The following is a 24,536-nucleotide window of genomic DNA, read 5'->3' as shown; positions in this document are numbered from 1 at the left end:
CAAGACCACACTCTTCCCCTTCCTCCTTCTTTCTCTGCCTATTTTCCATCACTATATAAAGAAAATCCACATTGTCTCATCTACCACCAAGCATCTTCCTAAGAGAGTACATCCCATCGAGTATAAACATGAATACTTTCACATATACCTTCACCCATACAAGTGCTTCTATAGATAAACTAATCTATTACCAAAAGTTCCCAAGAAACAAAATAATAAATGCATCAACTACGATAGATACATGGAATGGAATATTCATTCCCCTACTCGTGATCGGAAGACTTCTTTTTCTATTTTTTCTCTTCGATTCTGAAATCCTGAAAAGTATAACTTGTCATTATAATCTCTCATATGCAGTTTGATTCAAATCTTACATCTCAAATTCAAATCTTAAAATCTAACTTGGTAAGAGGAAATTAATAATAAATGGAAGAAAAGTCAGGTGTTACTCTATCTTTACGGGTAAACTCATTCATGTCTCGAGACATAGGTATGGCAGAATAGATGAAGATGAAGATGAGGTCGAGTACCTCGGTGGATTAAGTGAGATGTTTTTTGTATTTATGCATGCGGCTGGGATTTTTTGATGTGTTTGATTTGATCCATGGATGTGTTTGATAAGGTACCTACTTGTATATCGAGTAGTATGTTATCTTGAAGATTGAAGAGGAGATAGAGAGAGACCTCGGGAGAGAGAAAATCAAAGGGAAGATGTAGGGGGGTGAATGGATGAGTTGTTTGGATTTATTCGGTTAATTTCTCTAAGTAGATAGGTAGGTTAGGTAGGTAATCATAGTAATCATATGGAGGTTACTGATAATTGATCATCATTTTTAATATTCGTGTCGTCAATAATTCTCCCTCCCTCCTCAAGAACCCTCCATCATCTCCTCCTCTTCTCAAGCTCCTCGAATAATCTCTCACTCACCATCGTCTTTTCTACACACTCAGGTCTTGAGATTTTCTCTCGCTCGACCAGATATCTTTCTTCTTTTTCTTCTTCCCTCCCATGTCCCCAATCTCCTCTTCCTATGCAATCCTCTCCAGTCTTCCCTCCCCTCCCCTCTCCAACTTCCCACATCTCTTCTTCTCCACATTCCCCCAAAGCCCTATCCATCTCCCTCATTACCTACCACATAGGAACCCACAAATCTTCCCACTCAACTAGATAGCATTTTTTGTCATGTCGTTGTAGAGACGAATGAAGAGGGCGAGAATGGATTTGAAGAGATAGAGTTTTTTTTGTTGTGATTTTTGGTGATTTCAATTTGGAATTCCGTTTCGGGTTCGGGTTCGATTTCGATTTCCATCCCGGGATTGGAGTGGGAGTTGAGAGTGGATGTGAATACAGATGTAGGTCTGGACATTTGTTCAGATTGGGAAAGACGTGCTGTGCTACCCAACTCTGGAATTCGGTCAGTGCGAAAAGGAAATCCGATGCTAGAAGTGGAAATAAGTCAATCGGATTTCGCAGTGCCAGAATATTTCAGATCTATTACCTCCTTGTATCATATCTACATCCCCCTGAGTCCCCATTCCAATCCCGATCCCGATCAATTATCTTCAACTCGTTCCTCAGGAATCAAATCAACTAATCCTCTCCCACCCATCTCACATTCCCATCTTCTTGTCTGTTTATCGTTTTTGAGATAGGTATCTCTAATTATCTCTAGTAGCATCTCTCGATATCGTGTTTCTGGGGATCGGTCTTCTAGATTTGAGATATTCTATCGGGATCCTGGATTTTGTGGTGGATTTTGCGGTGGTTTGAGGATGAATGGCTTCTTCTCGTTCAGTGGTTTCGATATCGAAATCTGTATCCTCATGCTGCAAATCCTCTTGCTCCTCACTATCTTTATCATTATCCACCGCGCCGACAAAAGAAGACATACGCGAACCAAGGGATACGTCTTTTCTTTCCCTCCCACTGCTGCTTTCATACTCACAATCATTTTCTTCCCTCCTTACCTTCTTCCCAGGTAGTCCCATACCCAAACTCCTAGATTTTCTATCTCCACCCTCTTCCCGTGCACAATTATCACATCCACATTTCGTCTCCAACATCCCACAAACCACCTCCCTCTTCCTCACCGCACCCGCACCCGCAGGAACATCCCCCGCGCTCAAACCATCCTCCGAACTATCTTCTTCGCCAAAAATGCGATCACAAATCGATGTTCCTGTATCAACAAATCGAGTTCTCTCCACTCTCCCTCTTCCATCACTATCACTATCACTCCTATCGAAATCGCGCGATGTAAATGATTGGTCCCGCAAAGAAACCCTCTCCTCATCTTGAAAAACTGCTGATTTCTCTCTGAACTTCTCACCAAACGTCCCTTTCCTCGTGATTTTCGCTGTTGATGTAATTCTTCTCTTTGGGTTTGAATTTTTCTCTTGTTCGTATCCCCTTTCCTTCTCACCATCGCCCCAACTCCATTCTCTCGAGCGCTCATCATCTATACCCCTCATCTCCTCCTCCACTCCCACTTCACCCCCACCCACACTCTCGTCCACAAATCCCCCATCCCCTATATCCTCCGAAATCTTCTCCATTCTTCTAAACGCGCTATCGCGTTTCATTCCCAGCGCACATCTCCTCACATCTCTTTCTATCTCAAATTCTTGTATATCGTTCGCGTGGGGATTCTCTAGAGTCCACTTGAAGACCCCAGGATTATATTTTCTTTCGCGGAGGCTTGGATGTTTGATATGGGAGGATGGATATGGTATCTGAGAAAGGGGAGTATCTCGAATTTGTTCTTGGTCTTGTTTCCGTTGCTGCCCGAATTCAAAATCAAACTCTCCAACAGTACCAGAATTTTCTCGGCCATGCGTAGAGATGCTAGAGTACGAGGAAGCTCTTGCTGTTCCCTCATTTATAAAATCTTCTTCCTTATTCTGGATATGAAATGCATGGTTTGTGTTTGCGTTTGTTGTATTTGGTGTGGGAATAATGGGAGATGGATGCGGAAGATTGTGTGTACCTGTAAAGTTAGTATTCCCTCTACATCATTCATTCCATTTCCATTTTCCATTCCCAAAAACAGACACGCAAGGACACACCCATGCCGAAAAAAAACTGAAAAAAAAAAAACTCACCAGGAATAACCCCCACAACCAAATACGCCTTCCCCCTCAACCCCTCTCCCTCTCTCCTCCCTCCTTTCCCCCATCCCCATCCTCCTCCCTTTCTCCTCCCCTTCCCCTTCCCCTTCCTCCCAGAACCCACCCTCCCATACCTCCCCCTTGTAACCCAACACAACGCACTACTCCTCCCCAACAACTCCTCCAAACAAAACACCACACTCCCCCCCTCCCTCAACCCCTCCCCAGCCACCTCAAAAATCTCCACTCCACCAATCCTCCTCCCCTCCTCCCGCGCATCCTCTTCATCATCCCACAAACTAACCTTCGAACTCTTCCCTGCTCTCCATACCCCCGGGACAAAGATGGAATTCGAGGGTGTAGATGCATACGCACTTTTCTCAGAAAAATGATTTCGTACTAGAGCAAGTATTTCTCTTGGGGAGGAGGGGAGAGGAGTCTGTGTATCTTTCGCAGACCAGCCGTGTTCGGAAGGATTGTACGGTTGAGAGGGCAGGGGCGAGTGGATATCCATCCAATTCTCCGTACGATGAAGTCTATAAAAGACTTCTGGAAATTTTTCCGGCGCAAGGGAAAAGGGGTACTGGTATCCAGGGATCACTTGCTGATTTAGCGGAGTTAATGGATTCTATCACACTGTTTGTTAACGAACTATCCAGATGGGAATTAAGATCTAGATTCATTACTTACATTTACCGAATCATCGATGGGTCCAGGATAATGCGTATTCACAATCGGAGCAGAAATAACCAACTCGTGTCTTTGCTTAAGTTTCCTTTTTCGACACTTAGATTTGAGATGGAGTTTGAGAGGAAATCTAGTCATCAAGTTCGATTTGAAGCTTGGAAAATGCCATCGACGAGCGGAGATTCGGGACGAGGCTTTGAGGTTTCGTGATCGAAATCGAAATCGAGATGGGAAACGAGTTCGAAATCGCCATCGTCTCTTAATACCAAATCTCCTCTTCCCCTGACACCTCTCAATCGAACCTTTTCTCCCTCGAAAAATCGAAAAAGAGGTTTTAAATCTCTCCACCCTCGATCCAATTCTCAAACCCATCTTAGATTTCCTCTCCGGGTATCGCGATTCGCGAGACCGGAAGCGCGAATTTCGTTTCGACAAAAAGGGGAAAGACATCTCCGCTGCACGACTACTGTATGTTGTATTTTAAATTTCGGGAATAAGTGAGATCCTGAATTTTCGTGATTTTTAACGTTTGCTTTGCTCGGTTGAGCTAACTTGGATACCTATGCCAGTATGAGAAGTGTAGTGAATGGTAGAATGTGTATCCAGATATTAACATAAAATACAGCCTTGAGAAAAATTCAATCCCATCCAATCCAATCCAATCCAATCCAAATTTTTCACTTCCTTCTTCTATTCCCCTTCTCTTCCTCTCAGAAGAGAAAGAAAGAAAGGAGATATAAATATCTGAACATCAAGCTTTCTATCCCCTCTTCTCTTCTCTTCCATCGCATTCCCTTTGTTCTCTATCCATCTACTGTCTAATCTCAAGAAATCCCAGCCACTCCTTCCACTCCTCTCGCTCGCTTAATGCATTGCAGAAAGCGAAACACATGTTGCTTTATATCTTGAGTGCCATGACTCACCACCCCCAAATTTCTTTCTTCCACATCTATCTTCATCTTCATTTTGATTTTCGCATAGAAGAAAGAAAGGAAGGAAAGAAGGTGTAAGAAAGTATAAGAAGGTAATCTTACAAGAAAAACATAAAACAAAACCACAAAATAAAAGCTTCTACAGCATATCCATCACAGGAATGACTCCACTTCTATCCACGAGACAATATTTGCTTGTGTGTTTGCTACTCATCACACATCCATTCATTCAAATCTCAATACTTTGAGATTCTTTAACGAGAGTCTTGGGATTTTGGATAGATGTGGAAATAAACAGATAATACGAAATGAAATTTTGGACGGAAGAAATACCTTATAATTTTATTCCAATTGACTCTCAGAGTGACATCAAGATCACTCCTAAGATCAAAATCTCATGACCTTCTCACAAATCTCAGAATGTTTCTATTATACCCCATGACCCTCTATCTGTAAAGCTCTTTCTTTTTCTTTCTTTTTCTCTTCTTTCTCGTCATTCGTGCTATATCGTATTATGTAGTATCAGTATATAAGTAAGTACTTACTCTCTTACTCACCTATCCATTCTTCCCCATCTTCCTCCCCATCAATCCTCTATCCTACAACTCCCCAATCATAATCCCGCCAATATCTCGATTCTTCCCCCAAAATCGTCATTTCATTCCATACCCTCACATACATCTACATCTACATCGAATCCCATCCCCATCCACATCATCTCCATCCACGATGTCCAAACCCAACGAACCCAAAGACTCTCCCGATCCCACTGATCCCAACAAGCAACTCATCAAATCAGTCTCCCTCCCCCAAATCCCCATCCCTTCCACATCCGATTTCCCACCTCAATCTGCTCTATCATTCCCTCCTTCCCCTCCCCAGACAGTTTCTCATTCCCATTCCGCCGATTCTCCCTCCTCTCCTCCTTTTCCTCTTCCCACTACCCTTTCTCTCAGATCTCTAGAAGTCGCACTAGCATCAGAATCACACACACACCCATCCTCACCCTCAAAAGACGAAGAACCCCCCAACCCCCCAACCGAGCCTTCCACCGAAACTCAACCAAGCTCTCCAGCCCCCTACCAACCCGGCCTCTCGCTCCCCCTCTTCGCATTCAGCTCCTCCGAATCTTCAACTCCCCTCCTCGATTGCGAATTTATAACTTTCACTCCCGAGGAACTAGTCCATGCAAGTTATGATTTTCTAGTAGCGCGGGTAATCATCTCCATCGAAAAGAAGCTTCGATCGCAAAGAGAAGAGGCGCAGAAACATGTTGAATGGATGGAAGGTATATTGGAATTCCTGATATTTTGAGGGGTCTAGCTAACGGATGAGATGAGGTAGAGAGTGGAGATGGGGGAGAAGGAGTGATGGGGGATGGGATTGAAGGGGGTGAGATGGTTGTTAGTGGTGTTAGTGGTGTTAGTGGTGTTAGTGGTGTTAGTGGGAGAAATACTCTCACTCATAACCCACTAGGAAATCTAGGGAGTAGAGTGGGAGAAGTAGGTTTAGGGAGCGCATGGAGACGAGAACAAACATCCCCCTTCCACGGAGGAGTATTAGGGATATTTGGTCAACACAAGAGCCAGGGATTAAGGGGGGAAAAAGATCGGAAGAGGAGGTGGGAGTTTCGGATCTATGAGGATCCGGTTGATGGAAAGCCTGAAGGGTCTGAAACCGCAGAGATGAGGGAGATGAGGAGAAGGAGACAGGCGGGGGAAAGGTGGGAAATCGAGCGGGCGAGTGGAGGACCGCGAGCGCGAGAGTGTGCGGGGGAGAATCAGGAGAATCAGGAGAATGAGGAAGGGGGGAGGCGTCGACCAACCCGACAAGCTGGGGATGTTAGAGAAAGTGGGAACGACGAGGTGGATGATGATGATGGTCAACAACCTGCAGAACCGCACTCTACCCGATCCGCACTTCCTCTTCCTCCTCCTCCCACACAATCGCGAATCCCGCTCGCTCCTCTCTCGCGACTCCCCAAACCCAAAGAATGCAAGCCCATCACCCTCTCCATCCACTGGAACCCCGAACCTCTCATCCCTGCCGCATATATCGAAAGAACAACTCGTATGTGTGCTATCGTTTGCGCATCAAGAAGCTCGCTTTTCCATCTTTCGAATCCTGGGGATGGGGATGAAGATGAAGATGAAGGAAACTTAGTCAAGGAAGCTGAGAATTTACCTGCGGAGGATGAAAGGAATAGGGAAGAAGAAGAAGAAGAAGAAGATCCCGCCCAAACCCGCGCCGCCACTCTAAATGACCCCCCCATCGAAATCAGCTCTACAACCGCCCTAGAGAACCCCCCAAAAATGAATCTCACAACCCTCCATCCCTCCTTCCCCACCCACCTACAATTCAGCGATCTCTACGGCAACAGCGATAGCGACAGCAGCACCGCGACCAACTCAGAAGGAATTCGAGAGATGCTTCGATTTTTACAAGAGAGAGGAGGAAGAGATGAGTTGATTGTGGAGTATCTTCTTTTGTAGCTATATGTAGGCTACTATTTATAAAAAGAGAGAGGAAAAACCAGTTAGTTCTAATCAAAAATTTAAAAAATTTAAAAAATTAAATCGATAGCTACCAACTAACTAATCAAACCAATCAAACAAACAAACCAAATCAATCATCAATCAAACAAATCTATGAATCAACTACCTACCTACCTACCTACCTACTAGGTACCTACCTACCTACCTACCTACCTACCCCCTACCTAACTATAGCAACTCCAACCATCATCAACCATCATCAACTCAACTCAACTCAACTCAACCCACCACCCATCACCCATCACCCACCACCCATCACCCATCACCCAACCCAATTCTCAGTCCACCAGGTCTGCACACAGTACCAAGCCAACACCAACAAACTACCTAGCTACCTACCAACATAGTTCTCCCTCATATCATATCATATCACTCGATAATCAACTCACCCACCCCCTCTCACCCCCAAGAAAAAACACCACCCCAGAAATACCCTCAAACCTCAACCTCCAAAATCCATCCATCCATCCATCCATATTCCCATCCATATTCCCATCCCCGTCACTAGAAAATCTTCAAATTTCACCTCACCCACCAGCTTGAAAAAGAAAGAAGAAGAAGAAAGAAGAAAGAAGAAGGATGGAAGGGAAGAGTAAAGACCGAACAATTTTTCAGACATGCAACAAAACGATTTTCTTTTCTGAACAAATGAAAAATTATCACCGTCCACGTGATTAGGTTATGGCAGAATAATTTTGTTCGGTTTTGGTTTGCTCGTTTGTTGCAATTACCTAGGTAATCATCGTCCGCTTCAATACTTGCCGGGTGCTATCGATTAGTATGATTGATCGGGGATGTATGGGTGGTAGGTGGTAAAGTAGAGAGCTGACATTATGTCATGATATGTTGAGATTGAGATTGATTGAAAATGATGTATATATTTGTAACAGAACAGAATATTACTAAAATTGTTCAAAGTAGTCTACAACTGATAGTGATGACTAGAGAGCCGAAATAAAAAGCAAGATCTAAAAGAACAGCCAGGTCTACAGAGGAAACAATAATGAAGTCATTTATTGCTCTGTTATATTATCTGTGTTTTGCTTTGCTTTGCTATCTTTTCGCAAGATCGTAGTGTAAATCTGTAAAGGCGGGATAATTGAAGAGCCCTTCACAGATCTATAGTGCGATTTCATTTCCACAAAGATGTCACTCGTGAAATTGTGATGTGATTCGATAGTTTTGATTTTCCGACTTGGTTACAAATTGTTCGTAGATCCTCTGCGTCCTTAACAACCCATCATAACACAGAAGGTTTAGAATAACAAACGGGATATGTTGTGCATCAAACGGAGATTGGATGTTTGGAAGAGGAGATTGATTAAGACTAATCATTCGCAAAAGGAAAGGGGTGCCAATGATGTCAAGAATATCAAGAATAAGCAAGCAAACATATTTGAACATCTGCATGAGCCAGTCATATTACATGTACCTGCATGTAAAATAGACACCTCAATATGGCAATCGGGAAAGAACTTGCTCTAGATGTGCTTCTATTCATTCAATCAGACAAGGCAAAACATAATAACTGTAGAGAGAACATCGAAAGATCTGGACCTATTCTTCCACATGCGCCGAAATACCCCTTGCTCTCAATGCGTCGATCTTGTACAACGCTGCGGTGGCAAAACCTTCACTATTATCCATCCTGAACATAACATGGCATCTCTTCTCGGGTAGGCGGCTGAAACGGGATACCAAGACGAGCATCTCAAAGACTCAAGTACGTACCCGTCGGAAAATGAAATGATTTGTTGCATCAACAGGGAGTACACCAAATCAGGAATAATTGACTTCGGTTTGTACACTCCGAAGTCTTTTCGCAATTGTGTGAAATGCCATGTCACTTGAACATCATGCATTCTTCTCTGACACACTCCGAATGGACCGATGGTCAGTCTTCCATTTATTTTCTTCTTTTCCAAAGGAATAAGATCCTGGAACTCTTTGTTTGACTGCATGAGAGATTTTTCCCTACAGTAGCAAGAGAATCTTCCCAGTAAGATATCCTTCCCCGCAGCAACTAATCATGCATGATTGCCGTATGCAGGTACAACAAATGATACATTGGTCGATTTTCAACAGGAAAAGATATTCTATCATTTGTGTCTCGGAAGATTTTTGAAGAGAAATTCCAATGTCTAATTGCAATTAATGCAATGTAATTTCTGATTGAGCATTGGAAGAAGTGTCTGGAGTTTAATTGTAAACTTGGATGTGAAGTTGAAATTCATGAAGAAAGAGACATCGTACCCCTCTTGTGGAATGAATGATGGAAAGAAACAATTACACTCATCAGCCAGTCAGTCAGCCAATCATCCAGCCATCCAGCCATCCAGCCAGCAACTAACCAACCAGCTCCTTACCGCTCGGTTTCCACCATCACCCCGGATTTTCTTTATGATCTGTGGGATCCAGGATATGAAAAGCTGGCGTTTGTAATGTAACGGTTATGGGAAGTCATTGGTGGGGAAAGGGTAAATGATATGATAAGGAGAGTGATATGAATATTAATGCAAGGTTTAAGCGGGAGAACCTCATTGTTGTATGTTTGTTTGTTTTTCCTGCTGCAAAAGAAAACAAACACATGTTGTCGTGGAAGATAGCTGGGGCTGGGTATGTAAATTAAAAGAACCAAGAGAATCGGGCCAAGTATTATTGTTATTGTACTTCGTATACGGAGGACATTACCTCGTAATGAAGATGAGAGGCAAAAGAATTGAGTCTTGATCGATCCACTTCAATAATAAAGTTTGGAATATTGATTTCTTGGTGAGTGGAGATTGAATGAATGGATGAGTGAGCGAGTGAGCGAGTGAGCGATGGAGCGGTAACGAATGAGTCTCTATGTAATAAGAAATGCATAAGAAATGCATTTCTACTCTATCGGGGGATTCTCTTCTTTTTGTTTGATTCTCGCGTCATGATGAGACTATTCTTAAACTTTTCTTAAACTTTTTTTGATATTGATCTGGCTTATCTTTAGTCGTCTGGTCGTCGTTAGGATTATTATTATTAGATACCGGTAGAAGTGGTAATCGGTAGGAATGGTAGTCGGTCGGTAGAAGCGATTGTAAGATCTTATTAGTATATCTACGATAGTACGATAGTCTACCAAGTGAGTTTACCCCTGACGCTACTGCAAGACCGAAGAACTTGTAAGGGATCTAGAGACTAGGAGGTACTAGGTAAGCAAACCACATTATATCACATCACATTACTACTAGAAGTGGAAAGGGAAGGGAAAGGAAAGGAGATTGAGATTTAGATATCGATATCTTTTATGATGGATTGATGATTGATGATTGATGAGTTGTGAGTTGTGAGTTGTGAGTTATGAATCAACTGATTATATAATTCATCAGAAAATAAGAGAAGTAACTACTCTGTACTGTAGAAGATGTTCATGACATTAACGATGTTAACGATATTAACGATATTACTTCTTGATCATGAGATTATCTAGATGTGATTAAATCATGTATGGTAGGTAAAGTAGGTACAGTTATCAAGGAAAATGCTTGTGAATAGAATTAAGTGAAGAATGACAGATGGATAGACAACCTTCTTTGACCGTTTTTGACAGTTAACTTATTTATATTAAATCTTCTTCTTTTACTTCTTTCTCTCCTACTCCTTCTCCATCTCCTTCTCCTACTCCATCTCCTACTCCCTCTCCTACTTCCTCTCCTTCTCCCTCTCATTCTCCCTCTCATTCTCCCTCTCACTCCCTCTCTCCTTTCACAAATAACCCACACCACCCATCCATTCTCACAACGTCCCTCTTTGCCCAGTTATCCAAGTGTTGCCAAGACCAAACATTTCAATCCATTCTTCCCATCATCCTCCTGTACAAGTTGTTTGGCTGATCTCTGGGAACCAATGATGATCGCCACCACATCTTCTCATTCGTCCGTCGCCGTAAATTAATGTTGGCATTGATCCAATGATATCCGGTGTGTACCTGCATCGTCCAGACGAGATCTAAACTCCATGTGGCATTAGTCCCCGGATAAAGTTGAGCAGAGGTGATAGAGTTCTCCAAATGATTCTCAAATGATTCTCAAATGATTTTCAAATGATTCTCCAATAATTCTCAAAAGGGATCGATCATTTTCCGTCCTGGTCAAATGCTTTCCCACTTCTTTCCTCTCGTAGAATTTCATCGTGCATACCTGGGTACATAGTATTAATAAAGTTACATGGTCCTGGCTTGGTCATGATCCACTTTCACGATATAAGATCCTCATTATAATCTCTCTCCTGCTCTCACTTCTTTCTTCACTCACTTACCTCATTCACTCCAAATACACCTCACATTCACTCTTTCACCTCTTCGCCTTTTCATCGCAATAATACTCCCTCACCCGACTTTTGGTCACTTACATTCGTTTCTCGTAAACAAAACAAATCCAAACTCTCAAATAATCCAACCATAATCCACCACTTATTCCTTAATAATATCAATCGAAATCTTTCAAGATGCAATTCTCTACCGTCGCCATGATCTCTGCTCTCGCAGTCTCCGCCTCCGCCTACGGAAACTCCAGCATCGCTGCCGTCTGGGTTACTGATGTCGTTACTTCCTTCGTCACCGTCTGCCCAGCTGCAACCAGTTTCTCCTTCAACGGTGTAACTTACACTGCCACCGAGGTACTTCTTCCCACCCGGAACATGAATACAAAGTAGTTTGGCGCGGTCCATTCAGAAGAATCCAGCCACGCGATCTACCATTTCTTTGTTTCAAGCTGGAGTTACCACATCACAAAATACTAATGCGCTTCACAGAGTGAGACGGTCACCATCACCAACTGCCCATGTACAATCTCCAAGCCAGTTTACACCACCTCTTCCGTCATCTGCAACACCTGGTATGTAGTCCCATGACACAGAAGATGAAATCTTCACAATGCTCACATCTTCTAGCACTGCCGCCCCAACTGCTCCAGTTAGCTCTGCTGCCATCAGCTCTGCCCCCGCCTGGGGTAACAACACTGCACCAGCAGCAACCGGTGGCGTTACCACCAGCAAGGGATCATCCGTCGGAACCACCTCTGCCCCAGCCGGATCCAGCCCATCTGCTTCCACCACCGCACCCATCGTTGTATCCAACAACGGAAACCGCGCCATGGCACTCTCTGGTGCCAGCCTTGCTGGTCTCCTCGGTGTTGCTGCTTACATCTTGTAAGAAGTCCATTTCAAAGAAACACGAATCTCCACTTTGCATTTTTTCCCTCGCATAGTTCGTTTCGTTCATGGATGTGAAGATATACCTAGTATCTTCCGACAGATAAACAATCGACCATTCCTGACTGCGCATCGAATCCTTTGCAAGAACTGGACGACATCGCAATCTGGAAATGAAGGAAAGGAGATTTTTCAGTCGAGGGGGAATGGAAATGGGTACAAAATAATTCATATGGATTGAGTGAGTGATGCCAATCACATAACGATGGTGTTTTTATTTTTTCAACTTAGCATTTGAGGATTGGTTTGGAAGGAATGGGATGGAAGGTACTTTTTAATTTTAAATTCATGACTACAATTTTCTCGCTCGAAATGAGATACCTACATACCTACCTACTATTTAAACTACCTATCTTTCTTGTCTTGGCTGTGTATTGTAATGGATTGTGCTTGCTGATTTGTGCTTGCTGATATGTGGTGAGGAGAGGAGAGGAGAGGACAGGAGATGTTATACTATGAGATGCGAGATGGTATCAAGGAGTTCTAGACGAGACGAGAAGAGAGTTTTCTTTCTTTCTTTCTTTCTTCCCTTCCTTTCCTCCTTGAAATACATTACATAACAGAAAGGAAATGAGAGAAAACTTTATAGAGGAGTCAATTAATCAATTAATCAATTGATCAATCAATTAATTAATCACTTTCCTTTTCTAATATCTAATATCTAATATCTAATATCTAATATCTAATATCTAATATCTAATATCTAATATCTAATATCTAATATCTAATATCTAATATCTAATATCTAATATCTAATATCTAATATCTAATATCTAATATCTAATATCTAATATCTAATATCTAATATCTAATACTCATCTCTTATACTCGTTTCTTATACTTATACTTATAATGTAATATATATACTATAGTATATCTCATTCCACTTATTTTATTTTATTTATTTTATTCTATTCCTTTTATTTTAAATAGATAGATGATAGATAATAGATAGATAGATAAATAAATAGAAAGATAAATAAATAGAAAGATAAATAAAATAAATAAATAGATAGAAAGATAGAAAAAAAAAAAATAGATAGATAGATAGATATTAAATATAGAATTGAAATTAAAATTGAAATTAGAATTGGAATCAGAATTGGAATTGAAATTAGAATTGGAATTAGAATTGGAATTGAAATTGGAATTGGAATTGGAATTGGAATTGGAATTGGAATTGGAATTGGAATTGGAATTGGAATTGGAATTGGAATTGGAATTGGAATTGGAATTGGAATTGGAATTGGAATTGGAATTGGAATTGGAATTGGAATTGGAATTGGAATTTATCTACCTATCTATTTATCTATTCATATATTCAGATATTACCATCTCGTCCCAAGACCTAAGATTTTACATATCTGGTAGGCAGAAAGAGAAGTTAGAAGTTAGAAGTCGGAGATTCGAGGTTGGAGGTTGGAGGTTGGAGGTTGGAGGTTGGAGGTTAGAATTTAGAAGTTAGAATTTAGAAGTTAGAAGTTAGAATTTAGAAGTTAGAAGTTAGAATTTAGAAGTTAGAAGTTAGAATTTAGAAGTTAGAAGTTAGAATTTAATGAATTGTACTGTGCTGTGCTGTGCTGTATAGAAGTAAGGGGAAGGGAAGCGAAGGGAAGGGGGGTGAAGGGAAGTAAAGGGATGAGATAGATGAGAAGTCCATTAAGAAGTTCATTAAAAAGTCTATTGAGAAGAAGCTTAGGTCGTGGGCCGGGAAGCTTGAATAATAGAAAGTTTAGATAAATGAAAGCTTAAGTAATGAATGGATAGATATTAAGAAAAAATAATATATAGTTTATTTACATGTATTAATAGATTTATGGGATTATATTTGAGTAGGTGGGTAGATACTAAATAGGTATGGAATTATAAATGGATGTGAATAAATAGATGAGGGGAGGGGGTAAGAGGGATGAGAGGAATGAGAGGGATAAAAGGGATAAGAGGGATGAGAGGGATGAGAGGGATAAGAGGAATAAGAGGAATGAGAGAGATAAAAGAGATGAGAAGAATGAAAGGAATAAAAGAAATAAAAGGAATAAAAAGAATAAAAGGAATAAAAGGAATAAAAGAATAAAAGAGATAAAAGAGATAAAAGGAATAAAAGGAATAAAGGGATAAAGGGATAAGAGGGATAAAAGGGATAAGAGGGATGAGAGGAATGAAAGGGATAAGAGGGATAAGAGGAATAAAAGAGATGAGAGGGATGAGAGGGATAAGGAGAGAAGATAGGGGATAGGGGAAGAATAAATATAGATATAGATATAGTATATTCGAATAGATCTCTTTTTATAAGTATTTAATGTATATATTCAATATACTAGATATATACTCATATATGCTCAAAATATAGTATTTAATATAATTAAGAATTTATAAGATTTATTAACTATCTACCTACTTATCTACTTATCTACTTATTTACTCATCTATTTATTTACTTATTTATTAATCTATTCATTTATTTATCTATTCATCTATTTATCTACTCATCTATTCATCTACTCATCTATTTATCTATTTATCTATCTATTTACTTATCTATTCATTTACTCATCTACTCATCTACTCATCTATCTACCTACTAATATAATAATAGTAAATAATAATCTAAACATTAACTTAAATATTAAATACCTATCTAGATTCTAGTACCTACTAAGTATATATCCATCAAGATATAATATAACATTGAATAGGAGATAGATTTATTCTCTTACTATCTAGGTATGTATTGTTTTTATATGAAAATAATATAATAATACATCTTTTATATATATATATATATATATATATATATAGTTCTATATTCGTATAGTATACTGGGAGCGAATCACTGGATCACCTGACCAAGTCACATGATCATATCACGTGATCGTCGCTTAAGGCCACTAGCCTAGGACGGCCGGAAAACCGATTCTTTATTAGCTCTTTCAACTCATACGTAGCTAGGTTGACGTAACTATAGTGAAATCGAATAAGGAATAAGAAAGAAGAGCTGTATCTAATGGAATGGCCGGAAAAGGAAGAGATCTACGATGGTGGAAAGCTAGATTGGTAGGAAAAAAGCATAAAATAAGGCCTTTCCCCCTCGAATGTAGAATAAGAAATAAGGAATATCATATATTGTTTCATGAAAATCACGTGTTTCATAAGCTATTTAGTTGTTAATACGAGCCAGCTTCCCATAATAGACTAATACTAGTCTAAACCCTCTTATATACTATATATACCATATACTCATATACTAGCTCATGACCTACGATAGTATGTATGTACCTAGTATATATAGTATGAAGTCTATACTCAAAGCTATCATGTTGTGTAGGTAGTTGCGGTGATCCATACCAAAGCATCTATCTCTTCACCATAAGCACCTCTTCATTTCACGTAACTGTCATTGCATACGAAAAGACATTTTTAATAAGTTTTGTCATTATTCTCCTATTTGTTTTGATCTCCTTCAGGTACCTAGGTATTTGACCGTATCCCTCGAATTCAAGCCAGAAGCCCAAACCAAGGCTAGAACCCAAGCCCACTGCACAACTCACTACGCACTATGTACTAAGCAGCTGCAAATTACTCTCCATATCTATACTGGTATCATGACGTAGTGCATCCTCCCTGGTCTAACGGAAATGATGTGCACTGAAGGAAAACTCAAATGATAGCTATGAATATCCCCTGTAAGAAGAGCCATTCTCTCTAATGGATTGAGCACCCTTTAATACATTGGAAAAACGCAAAAGAAAATACAAGAATGACAAAACAAAGACAAAATTTGTCGCCATGATTCCTCCACAACACACCATATAATAACTCAGGCCCGAGTAGAAGAAAATACAGACTCGATTCTGATTATTTTGTGAAAGGATTCGTCAAAAATAAGTGACATAAAGCTCATTGCCCACACTTGCCAAAGGCTCCTCTTCCTTGTGCATCTTCATGTTAAGGATCAAGGAAGGCAAAGTGACAAGTGCGATTCTTGAATGACTATAAAAGTCAAACGTGCTGACCCAACGCTGCCAAACAACTATATGAAGACCATGCTCATAGGTACAGAATGCAGATCCGTCGAGCATAATGTGGTAAATCTAGTATTCCGTACCTCCTATGAAACTTCCGTCTTAAGAGCAGTAGTGAGGTCAGCCTCCAATTCTGCTTCAAACTCAGCATCAAAATCAGCATCAAAACCAGCATCCATAGTGTTTTCAACGCCAGTTTCTTGCTCAACTGTTGGTGTCTCATTGAAACTTTCTTGTGATTGATCTGTCTCGTCGTCCTGATCACTTTCATCATCCAAAACAATCGTCTCAATATGCTTTGGTGGTTGCATCCATGCCTTGGGTTGTGTTCCAAGTGCCGCTCTCAAGGCATTCTGGGTTGCTTTGGAATAATGCAATGGCGTATGATCTCGAGTCTTCTTGGTAGGTGGTGGTAATGAAGCCCATCTGGATTCCGTACTTTCTTGAGCATCTTTATCATCAACAGGAAAAGTAGGTAGTGACTGACGACGAGCAGAATCAACCCAGATGACTGTATTCTTTTCTGCCTTGTCGGACGTATTCCTCGTATGTTCCAAAGACTCAGGGCGTTGAAATTCTGGCGGGGCGGGAAAAGCGGGACCGAAAGGACCAAGTTGTTCAAAGTTCCATGATGCAACAGCTGTATCATCATTAAGATATTGTCGATTCAGCTCATGAACCTTGGCTTTGCATTTAGAGCATCTTTCGCGTCTTTTCCAAACTTTTTTTGTCAAATAGAATTCCTTCTGGACATTGTTACAGGGTTGACCATGTTCCTTGTCGAAGTTCCTACACACCCACGATCTATCGTGTTGAGGATTTGCTCTGAGTTGAGTAAGGAGACCCATTGCTCTGGTTTGCAAGGCTTCTTGAGCGGTGGCATTATCTTGAAGCTCAGTAAGCATATTTTTTAAAGCGTTTTCTCTCTGAGAGGCTTGATGTCTTTCGTTGATAATCTTTTGTTTCAATTCCTCAACTTCCATGCTTCGTGCTGTTATGAATGTTAGCAAATTCTCAATAATAGGTGAATGATTGAAGAACTTACAGGGAAAAACAATGTTAAAAGCGTTTCTGAGATCAGCGTCCATCCTAATCTTGTTTTCAAACTTTTCCATAACTTCTCTAAGCTGAGGTGGAATGGAGCTCCTATCTAAACATTGTGGCAAGGGCTTCTGGGCAGTGGTACCGGAACTTGATGGCCTAGATGGCAGAAAAAGTCTTGTACCCTGCTCTGTAGCTTTTTGTGGAGCTTGATTTGAGTCTCGTGAGCCGGATGTAGCTTGTTGATTAAACGAACGTCGAAATGGCGTAAACCCAAGGTTTTGTGGAGGAAATGCAGTAAATGGTTTTCTCTGAGTATGCGTTTGATTTGGGGAAACTTGATGACCATAGCTATCCGATGCAACTCGCATTTGTGATCCTTGCGGGCTTCGTATGTAGGTGGGTCCTAATGGAACGCCAGTAACTCCACAAGGTTGCTGCTGAACTATTTGGTGAGATTCCGGAATAGACAGTATATGAGTTGCAGAAGGGGTTTGAACGGTTTCTGGTGCAGTGACACTCGTGCTTGTGGTTGGTTGCGAGACGTGACTGTGATTGCTAGCAGAGTAAGCCGAATTGGTGGCCGGTACAGTTTGGATATCTGTGGCCTGACCATTGGGAGATGTAACGGGGCCGTCCGTGTTAGAGGAAATTTGCAATCCAGATGAAGATACTTGGGAGAGAAGTGATTCTTGTCCAATTGTTTGCTGAAAGACTTCACTTGGGGCCTTAGGGGCATTTAATGGTGAGGCTGGTTCTGTCGTCTTTTGGATGGGCATGGCCTGTTGAGAGAAAACGGACAGGGACTCAGTGATTGGACTGGCAGCCTCTTGAGTAGCTGACTCAAAAGATGAAGGCTTAGTAGCTGAGTCTGAATTGAACTTTCTTCTCTTGGGTACTGGTGGTTCGACATAATCGTCGGGACATTTGGGACCGCTATTGTAAAGATCATCGATATTTCCTGTTTCGTTCCAAAGAGAATATTCGTCCAATGCGTTATCCTGGAGGTTATTCTCTTCCATAGAAAAAGAGCCCCATAATGAATAATCATCTTGGAAGCCAAGGGAGTTCTGGTCATTGTACTGCTCAAAGGAAGGAGGTGTAAGTCCAATGAGGTTGTTTTGAGAGGGAACATGAGAATTTTCAGGAGCATAATTACCTCCGATTCTACCAAAGTTATTCTGAACCACACCCATTTCAGATGTGCTCTCCATCTTGAGATATCTTGAGGTCTCTTCGATGTAATCCTTCTAATAGCTGTCTTGAGTCACAATAATATATTCCACCACAAAATTGCGATCGCTTGAACAGAAATGCTTCTGACACTGTGCCTCTGAACGATGATCGCAAGCAATCTCAATGAACAGATTTTGAAGACAAAACTTTGTCGACAACGGCTCGTGATAGTAGCTCGTGTTGAATCCAAGGATCCAGCCGGTAGTTTATACAAATGTATGTTTGGCTTGGTAGCCTAGAGATATTTCAACCTCACAACTTCAAAGTTTACTCAGCTATACTTCTTCTTAAGGCATAAAAAGGGCATTTGATGAAGTCCAGCTTTGTAGAGTTTGAAGTTGTATAGTCAAGAGAAATTTTGGGAGGTTATTTGTGGGAAATATTTCTCATATGTGAATGTATGAAAGTGAACATAATGATTGCAAGGTGAGAAGCTGACTTTCGACTTCAAAAAGTTCTGGTGAAATCATCACGTGAGACTGACTTTTGATTGGCTCGAGCTTTTTTCAGTGGATAATTTTACCTAGTACCTTTTTGTATGTAAGCTCAAGACAAGCTCAGACAAGGCTAAGTTATTACAGCTGCAAGGCTACCAGGTACTCAAACGGTATTTTCTCGGAATAATTAGTTCCGACCAGCTCAATGTAGAAGGCGGTCGATTAGTATCCAGCAGAAGGAGGAGCTCCTAACCGTCACTATCAATATCACGGTTTGATACCTTTAGAACTTTATATACATATTTCTCTACAACCTACTCTACCGGGAAGGTGCAATTGCCAATTCATAACCACTATTTACACATCTTGCCTTTCTTGGTTATTTTCTGTCATTTCATTCAAATTGTATTGGGAAGGAATAGACAATGTCCGTTATTCTGTGTACTGGTAAGTAATGTTTTTCCCTCAACAGCCTACTACAATCTGCAGATGAAGTGGTTCCTTTACCATCACTTGGGGTGAAGTTTATTTTCCACTTCATTCTTTGCGTCCTCTCTTCTTTCTTTCATGGCCATGTTCCATTGCAGACCTCAAATGGCATATCAACCCGTTCTCGTTCACGGACAAGGAGACCCTGTTAACCTTCTTTGCGTTCTCGTTACAGCTGGCTACGACCACACAATCAGGTACGAATTACGCCTCGTCTTGTGTATTATTTACAATGATATGGGTTATTGACGTTCTACAATCCATAGATTTTGGGAGGCCCTCTCTGGTATCTGTTCTCGAACAATTCAACACCCTGATTCTCAAGTCAATCGATTATGCATATCCCCAGATAAGCGTTTCTTAGCTGCGGCTGGCCACCATACTGTCAAGCTTTATGACATTAAGTCAACCAATCCAAATCCGCTCCTCACATTCGAGGGACATACAGGGAATATTACGGGCGTCGCGTTCCATTGCGAAGGAAAATGGATGGTTACAAGCTCGGAGGATGGCACAGTTAAAATCTGGGAGACTCGGAGTGGCACCGTCCAAAGAAGTTATAGTCATGGCTGCCCGGTTAATGATGTAGTGATTCATCCCAATCAAGGAGAAATCATTAGTTGTGATCGCGGAGGTAGTGTTCGTATTTGGGATCTTGCAGAAAATAACTGCTCCCATCAACTTATTCCGGAGGAAGACGTCCCTGTTTCTAGCGTCACTGTCGCAACTGATGGATCAACCTTGTGTGCTGGTACTAACTCGGTAAGAGCATGCGCGAGGGATGCATCAGACTTGTATTAACTCCTGTTTAGGGCAGCGTCTACGTTTGGCAGCTCCTTCAATTCCGCGAAAAGACTCAGCTTATGCCGATTACTCACTTCAAAGCTCACAACCAGTACATCACTAGAGTTCTTCTCTCTCCAGATGTTAAGAAACTCGCAACATGTAGTGCTGACCATACGGCCAAGATCTGGGAGGTAGACTTTACTGCCCTAGCTCCTAATCCAAACCAACCTCAAACAGAAGCAAGAGCATTCAATCTTGAATCAACCTTGACAGGTCATCAAAGATGGGTCTGGGATTGCGCTTTTAGTGCCGATTCGGCTTACCTTGTTACTGCTTGTTCAGATCACTATGCTCGTCTTTGGGAGTTGCATAGTCAGTCAGTAATCAGACAATACAATGGTCATCATCGCGGTACATCTACATCACTTCAAACATACCTCACAGTGCCCCTTCTGACCTAATATCTACTATAGGACTCGTTTGCGTTGCTTTGAATGATTATTCCGAAGCTCGTTAAAACTCGTATCTGCTCGCGTGCATTGATTTAGGCGTTCCACTTTCAACCGGTTGCGGAGTTATAGGATTATACACGTTGCACATCCTGGAAGATTTCATTGAGTCGTCTCTACTGACTATCTAGTCTATCCACCTAGTGGTAATTCTATGCATGGCTTTGGCGTATGTAGGTATGGGCTTCGTTAGCATGGCGTTGTGACACAATGGCGGTGATTCACACGGTGTTGTGCATATCATGGGTGGATGGCTAACGTTCAATGATAAGTCATCAATTTGAATGACGATTATATCAAATCTTATTAATATTTACAAAAGCGAGCATTAATCCATCCGTCTTTCGGTGATCACAATCTAGTCTATCAACATCATCCAAATTCTCCAAAGCACTCTTCGTGACTTCCAACAAGTTGTGTCCCAATCCCTCATTCATCGACTTCGCAATTCTCGCCCATTTACCTTGACACGCTCATCACACCCATTACCCTTCACGTCATTCATCTTCGTCCAGGCTCCTTCCGGCATCTTCGCTTCCCTTCATCCCCGTAATCTTATCCAATTAGAAGACAATTTCATATTCATGACAGCCAGGTACATAGCTATCACCATTATCTCTGGACATTATTTCGCTGCTAAAGATTTGTACACGATGCCGCTAGATGATTTGAACACAACGAAACCGGTCTCCAAAAAGTGGAATGAAAGCATTTGATGTTTCCCTGGGGGAATTCTAGAAGAGAGATCTATTTTGCCGCGAGCATGGAACTGATAAAGATCAAGTGACGTGGTTGTTATATATATGGAGTAGGTGTAGAGGAGAGCCGGGAAGCGAAGAGAAGAGGGAGGAGAACTTTGGCAAGCGGGATGTAGTTTAGGTGATTGGGTTCGAAGTGAATTCCATAGCTATTGTCTGTGAAGCTAGGTGATCATTAATAATGCTGGATTTATGGTAGAGAATATCAATAAGGGGAGCTAGAGGGAGAGAAGGTTTTGTGGGGGTAAGGAGGGGGTTTGTGGAGGCGAGATAAGGAGGGTGGATATCAAATATGAAGTATTATGACTGTGAGTTAGCGAGCTATATATGTACTTCTTGACAAAAAAGAGTTGCTGTTTTATTGTCTTCATCAACTCAGGAGATTATATATCTTGAATCAAGCATAGTCAACATATAATAGTGAAATTTTTCCAATCGTATCGAAAGTTTGATGGAATATATACGGCATGGGCTTATAAGTATATAGAGAGACGTTGAATATAAGACTAGAAAAGACACCAGCCGAAGCCAAGATTCATAGATGAATATAGACTTGGCTTAAAGTGAATTAGCACACCTATCTCATTGGAATCAGGATTCACTCTTTTTTCGCAGGTTTTAACCAATTATTACCTAGGTACTTCTGCAAAGTTTTTGTTGCATGTCTTGAAGAACTCAGTTTTGACACCGACTATTCTCTCGTATCTAAAGTTCAAACTATGAGCAATCAATGGAAGAGATCAAAGTACGGACATTGTCAAGCATACCTGATGCAATCACGTGAAAGTCACGCTTTAATGCGAAAGGCCAAAAAATACATACTGCAATGTAAAAAATGCTATTTCTAAGCTACTTCTAAGCTGGGAGTAAAATTCAAACATCATCAAAAAGTTCCTGATCAATCAATCAATTCTGAAGCAAAGTGGTGTTGTGGTAGAAGAAGTATTCTGTGTAGATCTTGCTGCCTTCAACTTCACGATTTCTTTCACTCTCCACCCATACCTACTATTGCATTGCAAAATGGCGTCAAAAAATAATGCCTCACATGCAGAAGTATGGGATGATTCCACACTCGTAGATTCGTGGAATGAAGCTCTACAAGAATATGAGGTAAAGAATTTGTATCGATTGTGTGAACTCTGCTAATGTCAAAATAGAAATATCATAGTATCCATGCTCGAGGAGAGAAAGTCGAGGATGTGTTGAACGCATTCGAGAACCAAAGTAATGGATTGCAAGTTTGTCTTCTCCCGACTGTTGCCACATTGCTAACCTTTTGTAGAGAAGGGGAGATGAATGAAGATAATGGAGAAGGTGTTGAAGGTGTTGAAGAACCGATGGAAGAAAATGTTGTCATGCAAAGCGAGTTTGAGCAAATCGATGACAACACCCAAACAGCGAACGAACCAAAAGTAAGCATTGAAAACGGTCTATCAATATACAACTTGACTGATTCTTATGTATTATTAGGTTGGTGACAAATCCGCACCAAAAGCGACCAAATTTGGTTCTTCGTCTTCAAAGGCTCCAATGCTACCACCACAGTTAATTGGTCAAGGTAAGACGTGCAAGCGTTTTCATGATATACGTAAGATCGAGACTGACGTGGAATTCTCATACAGTTCACGATGAAAATCTCAAGAATTTATTGATGTCTTGGTACTATGCCGGCTACTATACTGGATTGTATGAAGGCCAACAGCAAAAGCAAGAACCAAGTAAGGGTACATGATGAACATAAGGCATAGGATGGATCCTTTATGAGGGAACTATTATCACTACTGCGACTATCTGTGACACGGATAGTTTGAACCATCTGATCTTATTCAGGCCGGATCATTAAGATTGGCATTGGGATGAAGTCCGAGCTGTGCCATGTTGTGCCGTTGTGACAGATATCATATCCATCAAAAGCATATGAGGGATGATCTTATGTTAGCTTGTACTTCATGGAAGAACCGATGTTACAGCAGGTATAGGAGACATGTATTATATGGTTTCATGATTGATAACGGGTACCTTACATCATTGCGTCTTGAACTAAGTTTCTTTACTCTTCTCACGATTATATCCCCGAAGGAGTTCATGATTATGCTTATGATAAGATGTGGAACTGGGCGACTTCATTCGATAATGGACACCTCAAATTGATAACATCTGGGATAATAAACCGCTGCGTACATTTTATAAAGGATTCTACGGAAGACATTGCTGAATGTGGGCATACGATGAAACGGTCACTTTCATCTCACCCCCTGGTGCCCCTAGCATATCCAACCTCAAAAAACTTCAGTAACGACACTTCCATCAATTCATAATCTTTTCCCGCGCTTCCATCAATTATCAGATAAAATTTCTCCTTCTTTTCATCTCCAAATCTAACGTTCGAGACATTAGCCCTTTCAAGGATTTCAACATTAAAGTTTACCTATATCCAGCCTCCCGTCGTCCCATCATGACAGCTGAGACGAATCTGGCACGCGCCACAGGAGGTGCCAAAACAGTAACTGTTAGGGCTGGACCGGGGTAAAATATTCTCATGGGGCAAAGATTGGAGTTCGATATAGGCTATAGTATAGCCTGTGCATACAATCTTCAGTGACCTTTGGCGTTGGAATACAGGGATAAAAGATCTCTGATTATCTTGTGTTTGGGCTTGGCATGATGACAAGGGTTTTCATCACATCTTCATCCAAACCTCGTTTCTAAAACGTTGGATCTTTGGCTTA

The 24,536-nt window shown here is 41.1% G+C and overlaps 6 protein-coding genes across 6 annotated transcripts; 4 read left to right on the top strand and 2 right to left on the bottom strand.

Moving 5' to 3' along the window:
- Positions 1-1,659: 1,659 nt before the first annotated feature.
- EAE98_004099 (uncharacterized protein) lies at positions 1,660-3,622 on the bottom strand (the record flags this gene model as incomplete). Its single annotated transcript, XM_038951719.1, has 2 exons — positions 1,660-2,987; positions 3,103-3,622. The coding sequence occupies 2 exons, from the start codon at positions 3,620-3,622 to the stop codon at positions 1,660-1,662; spliced, it is 1,848 nt and encodes a 615-aa protein (XP_038812192.1).
- A 1,834-nt stretch (positions 3,623-5,456) lies between these two features.
- On the top strand, positions 5,457-7,219 carry EAE98_004098 (uncharacterized protein; the record flags this gene model as incomplete). The annotated part of the gene is made up of 2 exons (XM_038951718.1): positions 5,457-6,015; positions 6,072-7,219. The coding sequence occupies 2 exons, from the start codon at positions 5,457-5,459 to the stop codon at positions 7,217-7,219; spliced, it is 1,707 nt and encodes a 568-aa protein (XP_038812191.1).
- Positions 7,220-11,512: 4,293 nt separating this feature from the next.
- EAE98_004097 (uncharacterized protein) lies at positions 11,513-12,962 on the top strand. The gene is made up of 3 exons (XM_038951717.1): positions 11,513-11,935; positions 12,071-12,153; positions 12,209-12,962. Exons 1-3 carry the CDS (start codon positions 11,765-11,767, stop codon positions 12,468-12,470), a joined length of 516 nt encoding a protein of 171 aa, XP_038812190.1. The 5' UTR covers positions 11,513-11,764; the 3' UTR covers positions 12,471-12,962.
- Positions 12,963-16,637: 3,675 nt separating this feature from the next.
- On the bottom strand, positions 16,638-18,806 carry EAE98_004096 (uncharacterized protein; the record flags this gene model as incomplete). Its single annotated transcript, XM_038951716.1, has 2 exons — positions 16,638-17,542; positions 17,597-18,806. The coding sequence occupies 2 exons, from the start codon at positions 18,804-18,806 to the stop codon at positions 16,638-16,640; spliced, it is 2,115 nt and encodes a 704-aa protein (XP_038812189.1).
- Positions 18,807-19,859: 1,053 nt separating this feature from the next.
- On the top strand, positions 19,860-21,057 carry EAE98_004095 (uncharacterized protein; the record flags this gene model as incomplete). Its single annotated transcript, XM_038951715.1, has 4 exons — positions 19,860-19,951; positions 20,021-20,516; positions 20,567-20,951; positions 21,014-21,057. The coding sequence occupies 4 exons, from the start codon at positions 19,860-19,862 to the stop codon at positions 21,055-21,057; spliced, it is 1,017 nt and encodes a 338-aa protein (XP_038812188.1).
- Positions 21,058-22,827: 1,770 nt separating this feature from the next.
- On the top strand, positions 22,828-23,539 carry EAE98_004094 (uncharacterized protein; the record flags this gene model as incomplete). Its single annotated transcript, XM_038951714.1, has 5 exons — positions 22,828-22,917; positions 22,965-23,041; positions 23,090-23,219; positions 23,278-23,365; positions 23,430-23,539. The coding sequence occupies 5 exons, from the start codon at positions 22,828-22,830 to the stop codon at positions 23,537-23,539; spliced, it is 495 nt and encodes a 164-aa protein (XP_038812187.1).
- Between the last annotated feature and the right edge of the window lie 997 nt (positions 23,540-24,536).

Source organism: Botrytis deweyae, assembly GCF_014898535.1.
Source record: "Botrytis deweyae strain B1 chromosome Unknown BDEW_007, whole genome shotgun sequence".
Classification (NCBI taxonomy): domain Eukaryota; kingdom Fungi; phylum Ascomycota; class Leotiomycetes; order Helotiales; family Sclerotiniaceae; genus Botrytis; species Botrytis deweyae.
This window is presented reverse-complemented; position numbering and strand designations above follow the sequence as displayed.

What these genes read in the sequence shown, in the direction of transcription:
- EAE98_004097 (XM_038951717.1), top strand. Translation starts at nt 11,765, where the DNA reads ATGCAATTCTCTACCGTCGCCATGATCTCTGCTCTCGCAGTCTCCGCC. An exon ending in TAACTTACACTGCCACCGAG is followed by an intron (nt 11,936 to 12,070) that starts GTACTTCTTCCC and finishes TGCGCTTCACAG; the next exon opens with AGTGAGACGGTCACCATCAC. An exon ending in TCCGTCATCTGCAACACCTG is followed by an intron (nt 12,154 to 12,208) that starts GTATGTAGTCCC and finishes CACATCTTCTAG; the next exon opens with CACTGCCGCCCCAACTGCTC.